The sequence below is a fragment of the Somniosus microcephalus genome, chromosome 4 (assembly GCF_052327205.1).
Source record: "Somniosus microcephalus isolate GS21.2 chromosome 4, FLI_Smic_1.0, whole genome shotgun sequence".
Lineage (NCBI taxonomy): Eukaryota > Metazoa > Chordata > Chondrichthyes > Squaliformes > Somniosidae > Somniosus > Somniosus microcephalus.
In genome coordinates, this window is record NC_140990.1 from 136622850 (window position 1) to 136641701 (window position 18852).

Here is an 18852-nt window from a genome sequence, read left to right on the forward strand (position 1 = left end):
TCTACACGCTCTGCTACCACCTCAAAAAAATCAATGAGTTTGACCAATGAAATTTTTTCTTTTGAAATCCATGTTGACGATTCCTTATTATATTTTTGGTTTCTAATTTTTTTTAATTTTATCCTTTAGTAGGGATTCCATTATTGTTCCTACCACCAATGTTAAGCTGACTGTTCTATAGTTGCCTAGTTGAGGCGAATATCACCGACACATTTAAGGGAAAGCTAGATAAGAGCATAGAGGGAAAAGGAAGAGAAGGATAAGTTGATACAGTGAACGCTGCTATGACCTGGTGCACCGAAAGGGGGCACGGTGGAGAAGGTCGCTCTATCAGTTTACAGTCCAGGGCCAGAGAGAGAGCTGAGTCCCAGCATCCCCAGGGAAACCTCGGCGAAACGGTCTCGGACCAACCTGCAGCCGCAGAGCACCGAATGGTCTGTTTCGCTGCTGCAGAATCTCTATAACTCTATGTAAGTTGATGTGTACAGGAGAAGGGCTGTTTGAAAGGCTGATTCTCAGTCAATCACAGACCAGGGCGTGCTCTGCAGGGTAGGTCTGCGATGTCACAATAAACAGACACAGCGCCATGGACGTGTCACCACTTTATGACATCACTGATACTGCAATACCTTGCAACCAACCTCGTGACCAGCCTCCCTGGAAACTGCTTATTTTGGGCTGTGTTTAGCTCGGGGATTTTCCAGACAGTGAAGAGTAGCTGGTTTCAATGTGTGTGGAGGGTGTGCGGGGATGACTTTACCCTGGACATCACTGCATTGTTCAGACAGTATATCATCAAGACATGTTAAATGACTATGACAACTTGATTCTCCGCTCCACACACTATATGTTCAGGGTGATCTGGGCATAGGTCATGATTCCTCCTCCACAAACGCAGTATTCAAAGGACATTTTATTTGGAGAATTTCCCGTTTACACAAGAACCGTTAATCCCAACGGCAGATAAACGGAGTCAGGGACATTTCCCTGTCACCTAGCCCGGGGGCTGCACAGCCTAGAAGCCCATCGGACAACTACACCGAGTGGTTTATAAAAGGCTGACCTTTGAGACTTCTAAAGCCTTCCTCCCCGGCTGCAGGTTTGTCCCAGGCCAGTTGCCCTGAGTTTCCCTGGGGGTGCTGGGGACTGAGCGGCCCGTCCACCTGTGGACTGTAAACTGACAGAGCAACCTTCCCCGCGCCGCCCCCTTTGGGTAAATACATGAAACTCGAGGCGGGCGGTCCGGAGCTTCATAAACCCGCTCCATGCCGCTCCAGAGGACTTTGCGTGGCTAAAAACCAGCAGGAATCCAGCGGGACTGATCTCCACGGCCTTCGCCACCTCTACCGTTCCTGTCAGTCGCTGAATCCAAGCGGTGAAAGATGAAAACAGGCCTCACTGTGTGTATCACCAAGATGAGGGGATTGGGCAAAACACTAGACCAACACGTTGTGATGGTGCAAACTCTTCTCAATATTTAATGAATTTAGCAATTACAGTAAAGGGATATTTCACCACATTCTTCAACTCCTCTCTGAATTTAGTCTGGGTCACGGCATAAATAAACGTGTTGGTGCAGGAACCCAGCAGCTGAAGCATAAATCCCAGTTCCTGTACATATTGAGGTAGATGCACAGGCATCAAGTCTAACTTATACAATCGGCTACACACAGAATACAACAGAAACACTGCCCATAACAGAATAAAATTCCCAGATATAACAAACAGTAATATGATGGATTTTCTTCGCTTCACTATCTCTGGGTCACTGGGACTCTGCCCGCTGCTGTGGGCCCGGAGTCTCCTGCGGACTCTGCTCGACACTAATACGTGTCTGACGGTTAAAGCATTGACCAGCATAATCAGAACAAATGGAGCAAATGGGGTTAAAATATAATGAAGTAATTCAATTACACCCCATACTGGTGACTGAATAACTTCCAATCCTACATCACAAAACCAGGGATAATTATCAAACGTATATCCACCTCCATACATAAAGTACCAGAAAGTGTTCTTTACACAGAACAGCACACTCACTGTTCCAAGAACCACAGCCGCCGTTTTCTCAGTGCAATATTTTATTTTCATCTTCTGACAACAAATGGCCACAAATCGATCAAAGGTGAAAGTGACTGTGAACCAGACAGAACAGTCTGTGACTGAGTAAAGCAGGATGGCATGGATATTACACACTTTAATCTTCCAAATGAACTGAAACTGAGCCCAATAACGAATAGGAATCTGCCGGAATATGAGATCAGTGATGACGACCAGTAGGTCCGCCGCTGCCATGGACACCAGGTAACAGGTGACACATTTGGAGAGACCGCACCTTCCCCGAGACAGAATCACAATCGTCACTAAGTTCACTGTAAGGAAGAGAAAAACAGGGAAATTATTCTTCAGACTGAGAGCAACAACAGCAATGATCGAATTCAGGGTGAAATGTGCAGCGTTATTATTGAATCCAGGGACACACTCTAATGACTTTACCAGTGTCAGTACGTTCTGCTGGAGAAAGGGTTTATAGTAAAATACCGCCCTGGTGTAGCAGGAAACGAGCTCCAATTCCCCGCCTGGATGGTGCTGGCAGTTGGAATCGACAATGGCCTCAATGACCTTGTGTTAGGAACGACAAGAACCCAGGGTTTCTAGTCCTCATTACTCTCCAGTGACCCTGCTGGAAACTGCGCATGTGTGCACCTTGGAGAAGAATGTTTAGGCTGGGCTGTGATTCGCTCCAAAGGGAACTGGTTCACTTTTTTTAAAGTTCACTTCGGTGGAAAATCAGAGGCCAGTTTTCGAAAAAAACAACGAAAGTCTTGTTTCCCAAAGCGTTTTACATCTAATGAATGATTTTTGAAGTGTGGCACTTACTGTATCCTAGTAACAGATGGCATCCCTATTAGATGCTAGGGAAATTCAATAATGAATTGAAAAAACATGTAAACAAACAGTGAATCCGAGCGGGACACGGGGCGATAGCCAGGAGCACTAGAGAGTGCGCAGTGCCCCCAGTGGCAGTCTGGCAAGCAGCGGGACAATGAATCAGTGGATGGGACGTGTGGGTGTTGGGTCAGGACTGAATGATCCAGAGGATGGGACGTGTGGGTGTTGGGTCAGGACTGAATGAACCAGTTGATGGGACGTGTTGGTATTGGGTCAGGACTGAATTAACCAGTTGATGGGACGTGTTGGTATTGGGTCAGGACTGAATGAACCAGTTGATGGGACGTGTTGGTATTGGGTCAGGACTGAATGAACCAATAGCTGGGACGTGTGTTTGTTGGGTCATGGACTGAATGAACCAGTGGATGGGACTTGTGTGTGTTGGGTCAGGATTGAATGAACCAGTCGATGGGATGTGTGGGTGTTGGATGAAGACTGAGTTAACCACTGGGAGGGATGTGTCGGTGTTAGGTGAAGATTGAATGAACCAGTGGTGGCAATATTTTAAGTGAACCAAGACTGAAAATAATTGTTAACAAAAAATGATTCAGTCTGTAATTAATTTCACAGCAATTTGCAATAGAAAAGTAAAAGCCCTTTGGATCCAAGGGAAAATGGCAAGTGGGATACAAAATTGGCGCAGTGGCATGAAGCAAAGGGCAATGGTCGACGGATATTTTTGTGAGTGGAAGGCTGTTTCGAGTGGGTTTCCAGTACTCGGTCCCTTCCTATTTGTGGTAAATATCAATGATTTAGACTTCAATGTAGGGGGCATGATAAAGAAGTTTGCAGACGAGACATAAATTGGCCGTGTGATTGATAGCAAGGAATCTATCTGTTGACTGCAGGAAGGTAGGAATGGAGTGGTCAGGTAGGGAGAAGAGTGACAAATGGAATTCAGTCCAGAGAAGTATCAGGTAATGCATTTGGGGAGGGCTAACAAGGCAAGGGAATTCACAATAAATGGTAGGTTACTGAGAAGTGTAGAGGAACAGCGGGACATTGGAGTGCATGTCCACAGATCGCTGAAGGTAGCAGGACAGTTGGGTAAGGTGGTTAAGAAGGCTTACGGGATACTTTCCTTTATTAGCCGAGGTATTTTAGCCGAGGTATAGAATCTAAGAACAGGGAGGTTGTGCTGGAACTGTATAAAACACTAGTTATGTCACAGCTAGAGTACTGCGTACAGTTCTGGTCACCACATTACAGGAAGGATGTGATAACACCAGAGAAGGTGCAGGGGAGGTTTACGAGGATGTTGCCAGGACTGGAGAATTTTGCCTATGAGGAAAGATTGGATAGGCTGGGGTTGTTTTCTATGGAAGAGAGGAGATTGAGGGGAGACTTCATTGAGGTGTATAATATAATGCACGGCCTAGATTCAGTGGATAGGAAGCACCTATTTACCATAGCAGTGAGGTCAATAAGCATGGAGCAAAGATTTAAAGTAATTTGTAGGAGGATTCGAGGCGAGCTGAGCTGAAATTTTTTCACCCAGAGGGTGGCAGGGGCTTGGAACTCGCTGCATGAAAGGGTGTTAGAGGTAAAAACGCTCATCTCATTTAAAAATTACAACAGCAAAATGCTGCAGACGCTGGAAATCTGAAATTAAAACAGAAATTGCTGGCAATACTCAGCAGGTCAGGCAGCATCTGTTGAGAGAGAAACAGAGTTAACATTTCAGGTCGATGGCCCTTCGTCAGAACTGGTTGGTTCTGACGAAGGGTCATCGACCTGAAAAGTTAACTCTGTTTCTCTCTCAACAGATGCTGCCTCACGTTTAAAATGTACTTGGATATGCACTTGAAGTAACGTAACCTAAATGGATTAAGAGCTGGAAAGTGCAATTCGGCTGGATAGCTCATTTTCGGTTTGCACAAACATGATGGGCCATATGGCCTCCTTCAGTCCCGTAATTTCTATGGTTCTATACTTCTATGCTTATAGAGCGGCTTTAATAAGGGGAAAACACATAAACGAGAATTGAATGCTAAGCCGAAGATAGAGAGATTAGGTCGAGTGACCAAAAACCTAGGTTTTATGAAGGGCCTTAACAGAAGAGAGGCAGGAGGAGGGAAAGAAGGATTTAGGCAGCAAATGACTGAACATGAGCTCTGGGCGGCTGAATTCTTGGCCGCTGCTAGTGGAGCGAAGAGAGAGGAGGGTGGGCAAGAGGTCTGGGGTCAGGGGCAGACCATTGGAGTGGGAGGAGAGTTTGAATGGAGTTACAGGAATGCAGAGTTCGTGGTGGGCAGGGCCGCTGTATGGCTGGATGAAGTTACAGAGAGAAGGATCGGCAAGACCATTAATGCATTTAAACAGAAGGATGAGGAGGTTTAATATGAAGATTTGGGGCACCAGGTGCCAATGATCCACGTTGGCGGTGAGGGGGGTGCGGGACTTGGTGTGGTGATGGGGCAGTTATATACTGCCGGGTGGGAATCCCTTGGGAATCCAAAGCATCGGCTCTGGAGCTCATGACGTCTCAAGGTTTCAGGTCAAAGAAACCTGCTGCCGATGAACTGATAAAATTCACTTGGAAGTCTCTCTCAGGGAAGCAAGTTCCCAGAATGCACCCTGGGTGCGGGTTTCCAAGCCCAACCCTAAGAGTGACCTGGAGTACCACCGCTGGCTGAGCTGGGGGAGTCCTGAAGGTAACAGCTTCCAGACTGGGCCTGTGTTAGTTGGTGAGGGAACCACCACAAGGGAGTAACCTACTTGACCTGATCTTCTACAAACTACAAGTCACAGAATGACTATCCACGATAAAATTAGTAGAAGAAATGGCTGCACAGTCCTTGTGAAAACAGCATCCCATCTCCATCGTGTGGAGCTCCTCCATCAAGTAGTGAGGTGGAACATCCAATGTCAGAGGGATGGATCAGTTACCCCCACAATGGGCCTGCACCAGGGTCAGTGGGACGGATCAGTGACCCCAGAATGGGTCTCCACTGGGCGCTGTGGATCACAAGCAGCAGATTAGTAAACCACCACAATCTGCAACCTAATGGCCTGACACATCCCTCACTCCATTATCACATTCATGCCATGAAATCAAAAATAAAAACAAAAAATGCTGGAAACGCTCAGCAGGTCAGGCAGCATCTGTGGAGAGAGAATGATAAAGTTAACAATGCAGGTCGATGACCTTTCCTCAGAACTGAGCCATGAGACCAATCGTAATTCAATGTAGAGGGAGGTGCCGGGAGCAGAACCAGGCACACCTTAGATTGAGATACAAACCTAATGAAGGTATCACACAGTGCTATCTGCACACTAAAGACCAAAGGGATCAGGCTACCTGCAGAGTTATGTGGTCCCACAAGAGGGGATCAGAGCAAAACCCTGCAGTTCAATCATACCCAGTGAAGATTGGCGGTGGACAATTATGTAACTGACAGAAGGAGAAAGCTGCATAAACATCACCACCCTCAAACATAGGGAAAACCTGCACTGATAGCACGAATGGAGTTCGATGTGATTGAATGTCTTTTCTGTCAAAAATGCTGAATGGATGGGCCAGGTTTCTCCTCCTGAGATCTCCCCATCACAGAGAACAGCACCCAGCTAATGCTTTTCAGTCCACGTGATGTTCAGAAGCAGCTGAATGAACTGGACACAGTGAAGGTTGTTGACCCTGACAACATCCCGGGTGTAGTGCCGAAGACCTGCACACCAGAGTTCGCCGCTCTCTTCGCCAGCTGTTCCGGTGATGTCACTGACAACAACAACAAAAGCAACAAAGCACCTTTAACGTAAATAAACGTCCCAAGGTGCTTCACAGGAGTGTTAACAAATAAAAATTGTCACCGAGCTAAGTAAGGAGATAATAGGACAGATGACCAAAGGCTTGGCCAAAGAGAAAAGTTTTTAGGAGCGTCTTAAAGGAGGAGAGACTTTAGATGGGTATTTCTAGAGCTATGGCCTGGGCAGCTGAAGCCACGGCCATCAAGTGTGGAGTGATTAAAATCGGGGACTGCAAGAGGACAGAATTGGAGGAGCGCAGGGATCGTGAAGTCTTGGAGAGCTGGAGCAGGTTACGGAGATAGGGAAGGGCAAGGCCATGGTGGGATTTGAAAACAAGGAAAATAATTTTTAAATGGAGGCATTGCCTGGCCGGGAGTCAATGTAGGTCAGTGAGCACAGGGGTGATGAGTTAACAGAACTTGGTGTGAGTTTGTTTATGGGCAGCAGAGTTTTGGATGAGCTCAAGGATATGTAGGGTGCAAGATGAGAGGCCAGCCAGGAGAGCATTGCAATAGTCAAGTCTAGAGGTACCAAAGGCATTAATGAGAGTTTCAGCAGCAGATGAGCTGAGGCAGTGGCAGTGTCGGGTCGTAGAGGTGGAAGTAAGCTGTCTTAGTGATGGTGCAGATATGTGGTCAGAAGCACAACTCGGGGTTAAATATGAAACCAAGTTTGCGAATAATCTGATTCATTCTCAGACAGTTGCCATGGACAGGGACAGAATTGATGGCTCGGGAATGGAGTTTTTGGCGGGTACCGAAGACAATGGCTTTGGTCTTCTACGTATTTATTTGGAGGAAGTTTCTGATCATCCAGTACTGAATGTCAGAGAAGCAGTGAGACCAATCAGAGATAAGTCATTGAGGGACTCCAGAGTTAACGGTGAGGGAGCGGGAAGAGAAGCCATTACTGGAGGTTCTTTGGCTATGACTGGATAGATAAGAATTGAACCAGGCGAGTGCAGTCCCACCCAGCTGGCCGACGGTAGAGAGGCGTTGGAGGAGGATGGCGGGGTCAACAGTGCCAAAGGCTGCAGACAGGTTGAGAAGGATCAGGAGGGTTGGTTACCACAGCCGCAGTCACATTGGGGTTCCATTTGTGACTTTTATAAGTGCCCCTTAGTACAGTGACAGGGGTTAAAAACTCATTGGAGGAATTCAAATATGGATTTGCAGGAAAGATGGACATGGATTTGGGAGGCAACAACATGTTCTATGATTTTGGATTGGAAAATTTGAGATGGGGCAGTAGTTTATAGGGACAGAGGAGATAAGGGTTGGTATTTTGATGCGGGGGTGTGATGACAGCAGATGCGTGGGGGAGGGGACAGAACTCGAGGACTGGAAATGGTTAACAATACTGGATAACATGGGGGCCAGGTAGGGAAGTTGGGCAGTCAGTGGTTAGGTGGAAATAGGATCGAGGGAGCAGGAGGTGGGTCTCACGGACAAGATGAGTTCGGCAGGGGCTGAGGCGAATGAGGGGAGAAACTGGAACAAAATGCGTGTTCAGGGCTATGGTGGGTGTACTTTAAGGGAGGTTTGGCCCAGTGGGCTAGGGAAAGGGAGGGAAGTGTCAGAGGCAGCTGAACGGATGGTCTCAATCTTTGTGACAAAGAAGTTCACGAGGTCCTCACACTTGTTGTTGGAGGTGAAGTTGAGGACCCGATAGTGCTTTATGTGATCCAACCAGATCAGGCGATGAATGGTTAAGCTACTTGACTGCCATAGTCATTCATGTATGTGTCGCTTGGGCTTAAGGAAGTGGAGGTGAGGACCATACCAGGGGGAATGACCAGAGAGAGTCAAGGTTTAATGGGGACAGGGACATCAAAGGTGGAGGTGAGTGCGTGATGGAGCAGATCGCTAGCTGCAGAGAAGTCGTGGTAAATGGAGCGCCAAAGACTGTAAAATTGGAATTTGAAATTCAGTGTGAGGCATGTCCCTCACCTAGTTTTCCGGTTATGATACTGATATCTACCAGACAAAGTGAAAGATTGCCTGGGTGTATCCTATAAACAAAGTTGTGGCAAATATGAAGAGATCAATTACTGCCCTTCATTTTTCTATGAATTATCAGTAAAGTGATTGAGGAGTCATAAGTAGTGCCATGAACTCACATCGACCCAGTAATTCCCGGCTCACTGATACTCAGTTTGGGTCCTGCCAGAGGCACCCGAATGCAAACTTCATCACAGCCTTTATACAGACATTGTTTCAATGGGGGTCTAAGGGGGGAATTCTCCAATGGCTGAGGTCATATCTGCTGCAAGGAAAGTGGTCGTTGTTGTCATACCTCAGGGAAGTGTCCTCAGAGCAACTACCTCCAGCTCCCTCATCAATGACGTTCTGCCATCATAAGGTCAGGGGTGGGTCCACTCACTGATGATTCTGCCGTTTTTCAGCGCCATTTACAAAAGCTCCAACAGCAGGATCGGCATAACATCCAGGCTTGGGCTGATATGCGGCATGTAACAAGCCAGAGGCATAAGTATTAGTTATATTGATCAACACAAAGATCACCCACCTCCCCTTGAAAGTCACCGAGTCCCCAATCATAAACACTTGGTGATCACTATTGACCAGAAGCTGAACAGGACAAACCATATCAACACTGTGACTGCAAGAGCTGCGCAGGGGCTGGGCAGGGGCTGGCCAGGGGATGGGCAGGGGATGGGCAGGGGATGGGTAGATCATGGGCACTCTGCGACGAAAAGCAGGTTAATAGATTGGAGAAATGCTGATTTTGAGGGGCTGAGAATAGAAATTGGGATAAAATGGGCAATAATATTGGCAAATAACGATATAGAACAGAAATGGGAACCATTTAAAACGGTGTTCAACAGAGTGCAGGAAAAATATATTCCGCTAAAAGGAAAGAACAAACAAAACAATCTTGAGACTCCGTGGATGATTAAAGCGATAAGCGGACAGATGAGGGTAAGGAAGGAGGCACACATTAAGTACATAGACAGCAGGGGAGTGTATGATAAAGGAGAATAGGAAAATATTAGGAGAAAAGTTTAAAAAATCAATTAGGGAGGCAAAGAGGAACCCTGATATTAAATTATCAAGGAACATATAACAAAATAGTAAAATATTTTACAGGCACATCAATAAAAAGGAAGGTTGGGATGGAAATATGGCCATTAAGGGACAGGCGGGATAATACCACAGGTAGCAATAGAGAGATGGCAGAAATATTAAATAATTATTTTGCTCCTGTATTCACCAGGATGGTAGAACAGGTGGACATGACATTGGATGATGAGATTAGTAATGAGATAAATGCTTTCAAATTAACAAAGGGGGTATTATTTAATAAACTAATCAACCTCAAAGAGGGTAAAACCCATGGTCCAGATGGATTGCATCTAGGCATTTTAAAAGAATCTAGGGAAGAGGTAGCAGAGGCATTACTATGCATATTTAATAATTCGTTAGAAAATGGTATAGTGCCAGAGGACTGGCAGGTAGCTAACATAACCCCGACATTTAAGAAGGGGGATAGAACATGTCCAGGGAATTATAGATCAGTCAGCTTAACATCAGTGGCAGGAAAAAAATGGAATCCCAACTAAAGGAGAAAAAAGAAGAATGTCTAAAAACCAAAAATATAATAATGAGTAGTCAGCATGGATTTCAAAAGGGTAAGTCTTGACCAGCTTTATTGATTTTTCTGAAGGATAACAGAGAGAATAGACAATGGTAATGCAGTAGATGTAATTTAACTGAATTTTCAAAAGACCTGATGAGTAAGGTCAGAGAATACGGTGTCAGGGGACAGGTGGCAGAATGGATTGCTAGCTGGCTTCAAGACAGAAAGCAGAGAGTAGGAGTAAAAGCTAGCTTTTCACAGTGGCAGAAGGTGTGTCGTGGTGTTCCTCAAGGATCAGTACTGAGGCTACTGCTGTTCACAATTTACATTAACGATTTAGACTCTGGAATCAATTGTTAAATTCGAGGATGAAACCACATTGGGGGGGGTAGTCAATGCTGAGGAGGACTGCAGCACATTACAGGAGGGCATTAATAAACTTGCAGAATGTGCATATAATTTGCAAATGAAGTTCAACACGGATAAATATAACATTTTGGTTTGGAAGAATAGGCAGTTCACTTATCAATTGGAGGGTCCGAGTCTCGGTGGGGCAGAGGAACAAAGGGATCTCGGAGTACAAATACACAAATCAATAAATGTTGCGATACAGGTTAGCAAGGCCATTAAAACATAAAACTAAGTACTAGGGTTTATTTCTAGAGGGATAGAATTAAAACAATAGTAGTTTATAGTTACTAGGGTCTTTTCTGGTGTAGCAGGGACTGTAGGTAGACTATACAAGCACCTTAGAGATATCTTAAATTGGTGATAGTGAATTAATTTAAGTTAATTAAAGGGTAAGCCATGCAAGGAGAGCCCAGCCCCGTGTTATGCTCCTCTTGCTCTATGTGGGAATTCAGGGACACTGCCGGTGCCCCTGATGACCACGTGTGCCGGAAATGCATCCAGCTGCATCGACTAGCAGACCGCATTGAGGCGCTGGAGCTGCGGGTGGATGGGTTGTGGAGCATTCACAATGCTGAGAGGGACGTGGATAGCACGTTTAGTGAGTTGGTCACACCGCAGGTAAGGGCTGCACAGGAAGAAAGGAAATGGGTGACCACCAGGCGGAGCAATAGAAGCAGGCAGGTAGTGCAGGAGACCCCTGTGACCATTCCCCTCTCAAACAGGTATACCGATTTGGATACTGTTGAGGGGGATGACTCACCAGGGGAAGGCAGCAGCAGCCAACTCCCTGGCACTGGGGGTGCTCCTGCTGCCCAGGAAGGGAGGAAAATGTGTGGGAGAGCAATAGTGGTAGGGGATTCTATAGTAAGGGGAACAGATAGGCGCTTCTGTGGCCGTAGACGTGAACCCAGGATGGTTTGTTACCTCCCTGGTGCCAGGGTCAAGGATGTCTCTGAGCAGCTGCAGGGCATTCTGGAGGGGGAGGGTGAACAGCCAGAGGTCGTGGTCCACATAGGTACCAACGACATAGGTAAAAAGAGGGATGAGGTCCTGCAGCAAGAATTTAGGGAGCTAGGTCGAAGATTAAAGAGCAGGACCTCAAATGTTGTAATCTCTGGATTACTCCCGGTGACACGTGCTAGTGCGTATAGGAATGGGAAGATAGAACAGATGAATGCATGGCTAAAGGGATGGTGCAGGAGGGAGGGCTTTAGTTTCCTGGATCACTGGGTCTGCTTCTGGGAAAGGTGGGACTTGTCCAAGTCGGACGGTTTACACCTGAACCAGAGGGGGACCAATATCCTTGCGGGGAGATTTGCTAGCACTGCTGGGGGGGGGGGGGTTAAACTAACTTGGCAGGGGGATGGGATACAGAGTCGAGCTATAGTAGGGGGTGATTTACAGCCAAATACGGAGGAAAAAACAAGTCAGCTGGGAAGGCAGAGCAAATATGTGAAGGCAAAAGGGAATATGGCAAGGCTGGAAGGCATCTACAGGTAGACTACCCTTTATCCGGACTTCCAAAAACCGAAACACTCTAAAAACCGAAGGTTTTTTCGTTCAGCGTAAGTCGTGCGTACGACCCCCCGCCGACCCCCCCGACCCACCTTCCGAAATCAGAAATTCTCCTTTATCCGAAACTCGGCTGGTCCCGAGGTTTTCGGATAAAGGATAGTCTACCTGTATTTTAATGCAAGGAGTCTTGCAAATAAGGTGGATGAACTGAAGTTGTTGTTGAACACATGGGAGTATGATATTGTTGCTATCACAGAGACATGGTTGAGGGAGGGTCAGGACTGGCAGCTCAATATTCCGGGGTAAAGAATCTTCAGGCGAGACAGAGGGGGGTGTAAAAGGGGAGGGGGTTTGCAATATTAATTAAGGAGTCAATTACTGCTGTAAGAAGGGATGATATATTAGCGGGTTCCTCTAATGAGGCCATATGGGTAGAACTTAAAAACAAAAAGGGGGCAAGCACTTTGCTGGGAGTCTACTATAGGCCCCCAAACAGTCAGGGGGAGATAGAGGAACAGATATGTAGGCAAATCTCAGAGAAGTGCGAAAATAATAGGTTAATTATAGTGGGGGATTTCAACTTCCCCAATATTAATTGGGATAGTCAGAGTATGAAAGGCTTAGAGGGTGCAGAATTCTTAAAGTGCAACCAGGAGAGCTTTTTGAGCCAACATGTAGAAAGTCCTACAAGAGAGGGTGCGGTACTGGACCTAATTCTAGGGAATGTAACTGGGCAAGTGGTGGAAGCGTCAGTAGGAGAGCATTTTGGCGACAGTGACCATAATTCGGTGAGATTTAAGGTGGTCATGGAAAAAGACAAAGACGGCCCGGAAATAAGGGTTCTAAATTGGGGGAAGGCCGATTTTAATATGATAAGGCAGGATCTGGCCAAAGTGGACTGGGAGCAGCTACTTATAGGAAAATCCACATCAAAACAATGTGAGACTTTCAGAAGGGAAATAGAGAGAGTACAACGCCAACATGTTCCTGTAAAGGTCAAGGGTGGGACCAACAAGCAAAGGGAACCTTGGATGACAAGGGATATACAAAAATGCATTAGGAAAAAAAGGGGGGCTTTTGGCAGTTACAAAAGACTAAAGACGGAGGAAGCCCTGGAGGAGTATAAAAAGTGAAGGGTCATAATTAAAAAAGAAATTAGGAGGGCGAGAAGGGGCCATGAAATAACACTGGCGAGCAAAATAAAGGAAAATCCTAAGATGTTTTATAAGTATATTAAGGGCAAGAGGATAACCAGGGAAAGGGTAGGGCCCATTAGGGACCAAAGTGGCAATCTGTGTGTAGAGCCAGATGATGTAGGCGGGGTTTCAAATGATTTTTTTGTATCTGTGTTCACTATGGAGAAAGACGATGTAGACATAGAAATCGGGCAAGGGGACTGTGACATACTTGAACATATTAGCATCGAGTGGGAGGAGGTACTAGCGGTTTTAGCAGGCCAAAAAGTGGATAAATCCCCAGGCCCGAACGAGATGTATCCCAGGCTGCTGTATGAGGCAAAGGAGGAGATTGCAGGGGCTCTGACACAAATTTTCAGAACCTCTCTGGCCACAGGGGATGTACCAGAGGACTGGAGAACAGCTAACGTAGTACCATTATACAAGAAGGGTAGCAGGGATAAACCAGGGAATTACAGGCCAGTGAGCCTAACATCTGTGGTAGGGAAATTATAGGAAAAAATTCTGAGGGACAAAATTAGTCTCCACTTGGAGAGGCAAGGATTAATCGGGGATAGTCAGCATGGCTTTGTCAAGGGTAAATCATGTCTGACAAATCTGATTGAATTTTTCGAGGGGGTGACTAGGTGTGTGGATGAGGGAAATGCTGTGGATGTGGTTTACATGGACTTCAGCAAAGCTTTTGACAAAGTCCCGCATAGGAGACTGGTCAAGAAGCTAAGAGCCCATGGGATCCAGGGTGCCTTGGCGCGTTGGATCCTGAACTGGCTGAGTGGCAGGAGGCAGAGTGTGATGGTCGAAGGTTGCTTTTGTGACTGGAAGCCTGTGTCCAGTGGGGTACCTCAGGGATTGGTGCTGGGTCCCTTGCTGTTTGTGATTTACATAAATGATTTGGATGAGAATGTAAAAGGTATGATCAGTAAGTTCGCAGATGACACGAAAATTGGTGGGGTGGTAAATTGCGAGGAGGAAAGCCTCAGGCTACAGGATGATATAAACGGGTTGGTCCGATGGGCGGAAAAGTGGCAAATGGAATTTAACCCTGAAAAGTGCGAGGTGATGCATTTTGGACGGACAAATAAGGCAAGGGAATACACAATGAGTGGTAGGACCCTAGGAAGTACAGAGAGTCAGAGGGACCTTGGTGTACATGTACATAGATCCCTGAAGGCAGCGGAACAGGTAGATAAGGTGGTTAAAAAGGCATATGGGATACTTGCCTTCATTAGCCGAGGCATAGAATATAAGAGCAGGGAGGTTATGATGGAGCTGTACAAAACGCTGGTGAGGCCACAGCTGGAGTACTGTGTGCAGTTCTGGTCGCCTCGCTATAGGAAGGATGTGATTTCTTTGGAGAGGGTGCAGAGAAGATTCACCAGGATGTTGCCGGGGAATGGAGCGCCTCAGCTATGAAGAAAGACTAAACAGGCTGGGGTTGTTTTCCTTGGAACAAAGAAGGCTGAGAGGGGACCTGATTGAGGTGTACAAAATGATGAGGGGCATAGATAGGGTAGATAAAGCGGAACTTTTCCCCTTAGTAGAGGGGTCAATAACAATGGGGCATAGATTCAGGGTAAGGGGCAGGAGATTTAGAGGGGATTTGAGGAGGAACTTTTTCACCCAGAGGCTGGTTGGAATCTGGAACTCACTGCCTGAAAGGGTGGTAGAGGCAGGAACCCTCACAACATTCAAGAAGCATTTGGATGAGCACTTGAAATGCCATTGCATACAAGGCTATGGACCAAATGCTGGAAAATGGGATTAGACTGGACAGGGATTGATGGACGGCGCAGACACGATGGGCCGAAGGGCCTCTTTCGGTGCTGTATAACTCTATGACTAATAGTGAAGTTATGCTAAACCTGTATCGAACATTGGTTAGTCCACATTTAGAGTACTGTGTACAGTTCTAGTTGCTGTATTACAAAAAAGGATATAGATTCACTGGAGAGGGTGCAGAAAATATTTACCAGAATGATACCAGAAATGCGAGGGTATACCTATCAGGAAAGGATGGACAGGCTAGGTCTGTTTTCTCTTGTCTCTAATAGAGGTCTTTAAAATTATGAAAGGTTTTGACAGAGTCGATACAGAGAGAATGTTTCATCTTATGGCGAAGAGCATAAATAGAGGCCATCAATATAAGGTAGTCAGCAGGAAATTCAATAGGGAATTCAGAAGAAACGTCTTTACCCAAAGAGTGGTGAGAATGTGGAACTCGCTACCACAAGGAGTGGTTGAAGCGAATAGTATTGGTGCATTTAAGGAGAGGCTAGACAACCATATGAGGGATAACAACAGAAAATGCTGGAAAAACTCAGGTGGTCAGGCAACATCCGTGGAGAGAAATTTGAGTTGACGTTTCGGGTTTGACCCTTCTTCAAAACTGGAGAGAAAAGGGACTAGATCGAAGGCAGGGCTTTTCTTTTCTCTCCAGTTTTGAAGAAGGGTCAAACCCGAAACGTCAACTCAAATTTCTCTCCACGGATGTTGCCTGACCACCTGAGTTTTTCCAGCATTTTCTGTTGTTATTTCGGATTTCCAACATCTGCAGTATTTTGCTATCCAACCATATGAGGGACAAGGGACTAGAGGATTATGCTGATAGATTTAGATGAGAAAAGACGGGAGGAGTCTCATGTGGAGCATAAATGCATGGAGCATAAATGGCCTGTTTCTCTGCCGTATATCCTATGTAATTCCCTGTAAGGTGTCATGGTGGGGATTTAGAATGTGTCTGCACACAGCTGGAACCGTGTGAACCTGCTGCCTTCCACCTGCTGTAAGAACTGAATTATCACCAGTTGCTAAAGGGATTATCAGACTGGAAATATATAAAGATTTCATGACTCGGTCCATCGTTTTTAATCGGCTGGAATAATTTTCACCAACAGGAGATGTTAGACAGTCTGTGCGGACCTCACCAAGATCTCCTGAACTGTGTCTGAAAAATGTAAATAAATCAGTTCAAACATAACTGAATAAACATTTTACTGGAACATGTATTACAGTTTAATCTTGTCCTGAGCATCTGGAGTCAGTGACCATGAGGCAGAGCGGGAGACGGTGGAAAGTAAGACAGCTGCCTGGAGCTGAATTATTAGTGGATATTGTCCCATATTTCAGTGTATTTGTGATCTGTCTGGCAGCGCTGGTTTCCACATATCATAGATATTAACTATATCCAGCGAACATTAAAACTCCTATTACCCCTGAACACATATTTCTGATCCGATACCAGGATTCAGTGCAGAGAGCAGACTGCAGGCGGTTCAATTAAGAGAATCGATCAATAACATTTCTTGTGTAAAAAAAATCAAATAACAGTCAAATCCTGTAAAAGACTTTCGGTGAAAGCAAGTCGAGAAATATACAAACTGATCATTTAACTGGGAGCAGTGAATCGGCAACTGATCAAACATGACATGGCAGAAACACGGTGCATTACCAGCCACAGAACAACAGAATTAAACTGTATACAATTAATAACCGGGTCTAAAGGGCAAGGGCAGTAAATACAGTAAAACATTGTTTACAGAAATAGTTGCTGAAATAATGGCTCACCAGGAACACCAACAGCAGCGAGGAGCGGGTAATAAATCCTTTGAACATCGAAAACTGCCCAACGTACTCGGAGTTCAGGTGGAATCTCCCAGAAAATGTAACCCATTGTCTGTGCGATCCAATAGTTGCTGTTTGTATTGGAGACCACACTCAGTCAAACACTGATGGACACACTGAAAACTGTCCCATTTATAGCCTGAGGGAGCTCTCCAGTGAGGCAATTAAGCTACACACTGACTGACATTAATTACACTCACTGAACAAACACGATGATAAAATCCTTTCACTCCATCACTTTCTATTGCAAAATATATTAAAAGCAACGTGGCATTCATACCAAGTGAGTTGATCCAAAACCAAAACATTATTTTAAACACTATTGTCAAAAACAGAAACAGTGAATCCCACAATCTCACAGAATGAATGTGAAGTGAGCAGCTTAATTTACATAATGCATGGTCAGTAAGGGTTCATGGGGGCTGATAATACAACGGTCAGTATAGATAAGTGGGGACTGATAATGGAATGGTCAGTAAGGATACATGGGGACTGATAATGCAATAGACAGTAAGGATACATGGGGATCGATAATACAATGGTGAGTAGGGATACATGGGGACTGATAATGCAAAGGTCAGCAAGGATACATGGGAACTGATGATGCAAAGATCAGTAAGGATACATGGGAACTGCTAACAAAATGATCAGTAAGGATACATCGGGACTGATAATGCAATGGTAAGTAAGGATACATGGGGGCTGATAATGAAATGTTCAGTATAGGATACATCGGGACTGATAACACAATTGTCGGTAAGGATATATGGGAACTGAAAACACAATGGTCAGTAAGGCTACATGGGGACTGATAAGACAATGGTCAGTAAGGAAACATGGGGACTGATAACACAATGGTCAGTAAGTATACATGGGGACTGATAACACAATGGTCAGTAAGGATACTTAGGGACTGATAATTCAATGGTCAGTAAGGATACATGGGGACTGATAAGACAATGGTCAGTAAGGAAACATAGGGACTGATAACATAATGTTCAGTAAGGATACATGGGGACAGATAACAGAATGGTCAGTAAGGATAGATGAGGACTGAAAACACAATGGTCAGTAAGGATACATGAGGACTGATAATGCAATGGTCAGTAAGAATACATGGGGAGTTTTCTGCCCTCGCAGCGCGTTCCTATGCAGAGCTAGACAGATAGCTAACAACTTGATATCTTCCCATAAAAATCACAAGGCTTGACTTTTCTTGTAAAGCTTTACTGAAAGATTCTTATTGTAAAACTGAAATACAACACAGAAATGGAAGCACACATTAGTATACAAGCGCATAACTGATATGCATACACAAATTTAGGTACGCCTGAGCAACACAGTACATTTGGCATGTAAATTACCAAACACGTGGAAACACAGCTTACTGTGAATATACATTTAGCAAACTGGAAGGCATTCTCTTTAAATTAGCCTTGTACATAGCTGTATTTTGATGCACTACTAGTTAACCAGCTAGACAGAGAGCGAGCACTTCATGGCTAGCTGTGTAAGTTTGCTTACAAAGAAAAGTTACAAACTAAACATTTTCTGCAACATACAGTGTACACTAATCATTTATAACTTTCTCAAGTACTTACAGACAAATAATATCCAGGACTCAGGCATGGGAACAATACAACTTCCCAGAGCATGTGCCGCTGTAGGTCTGTAGTTTACTTTACTGCACTTACTTTGCTTTACAGCACTTTACTGCACTTTTACTGCAGTTGCTAAGTACCAAATAGCCATTGGTGGCAGCACACAATGGGAATCGACCCAATTTACTCAAACCCCTGAATTAACTGGAAAA

At 45.2% G+C, this 18852-nt stretch overlaps 1 protein-coding gene across 1 annotated transcript; it reads right to left on the reverse strand.

Annotated features, from left to right (window-relative positions):
• Positions 1 to 1463: 1463 nt before the first annotated feature.
• Positions 1464 to 17116, reverse strand: LOC147119822 (putative G protein-coupled receptor 139). Its single transcript, XM_085983783.1, has 2 exons — positions 16983 to 17116; positions 1464 to 2372 (listed from the first exon to the last, which is right to left on the reverse strand). The coding sequence occupies exons 1-2, from the start codon at positions 17086 to 17088 to the stop codon at positions 1471 to 1473; spliced, it is 1008 nt and encodes a 335-aa protein (XP_085839909.1). The 5' UTR covers positions 17089 to 17116; the 3' UTR covers positions 1464 to 1470.
• Between the last annotated feature and the right edge of the window lie 1736 nt (positions 17117 to 18852).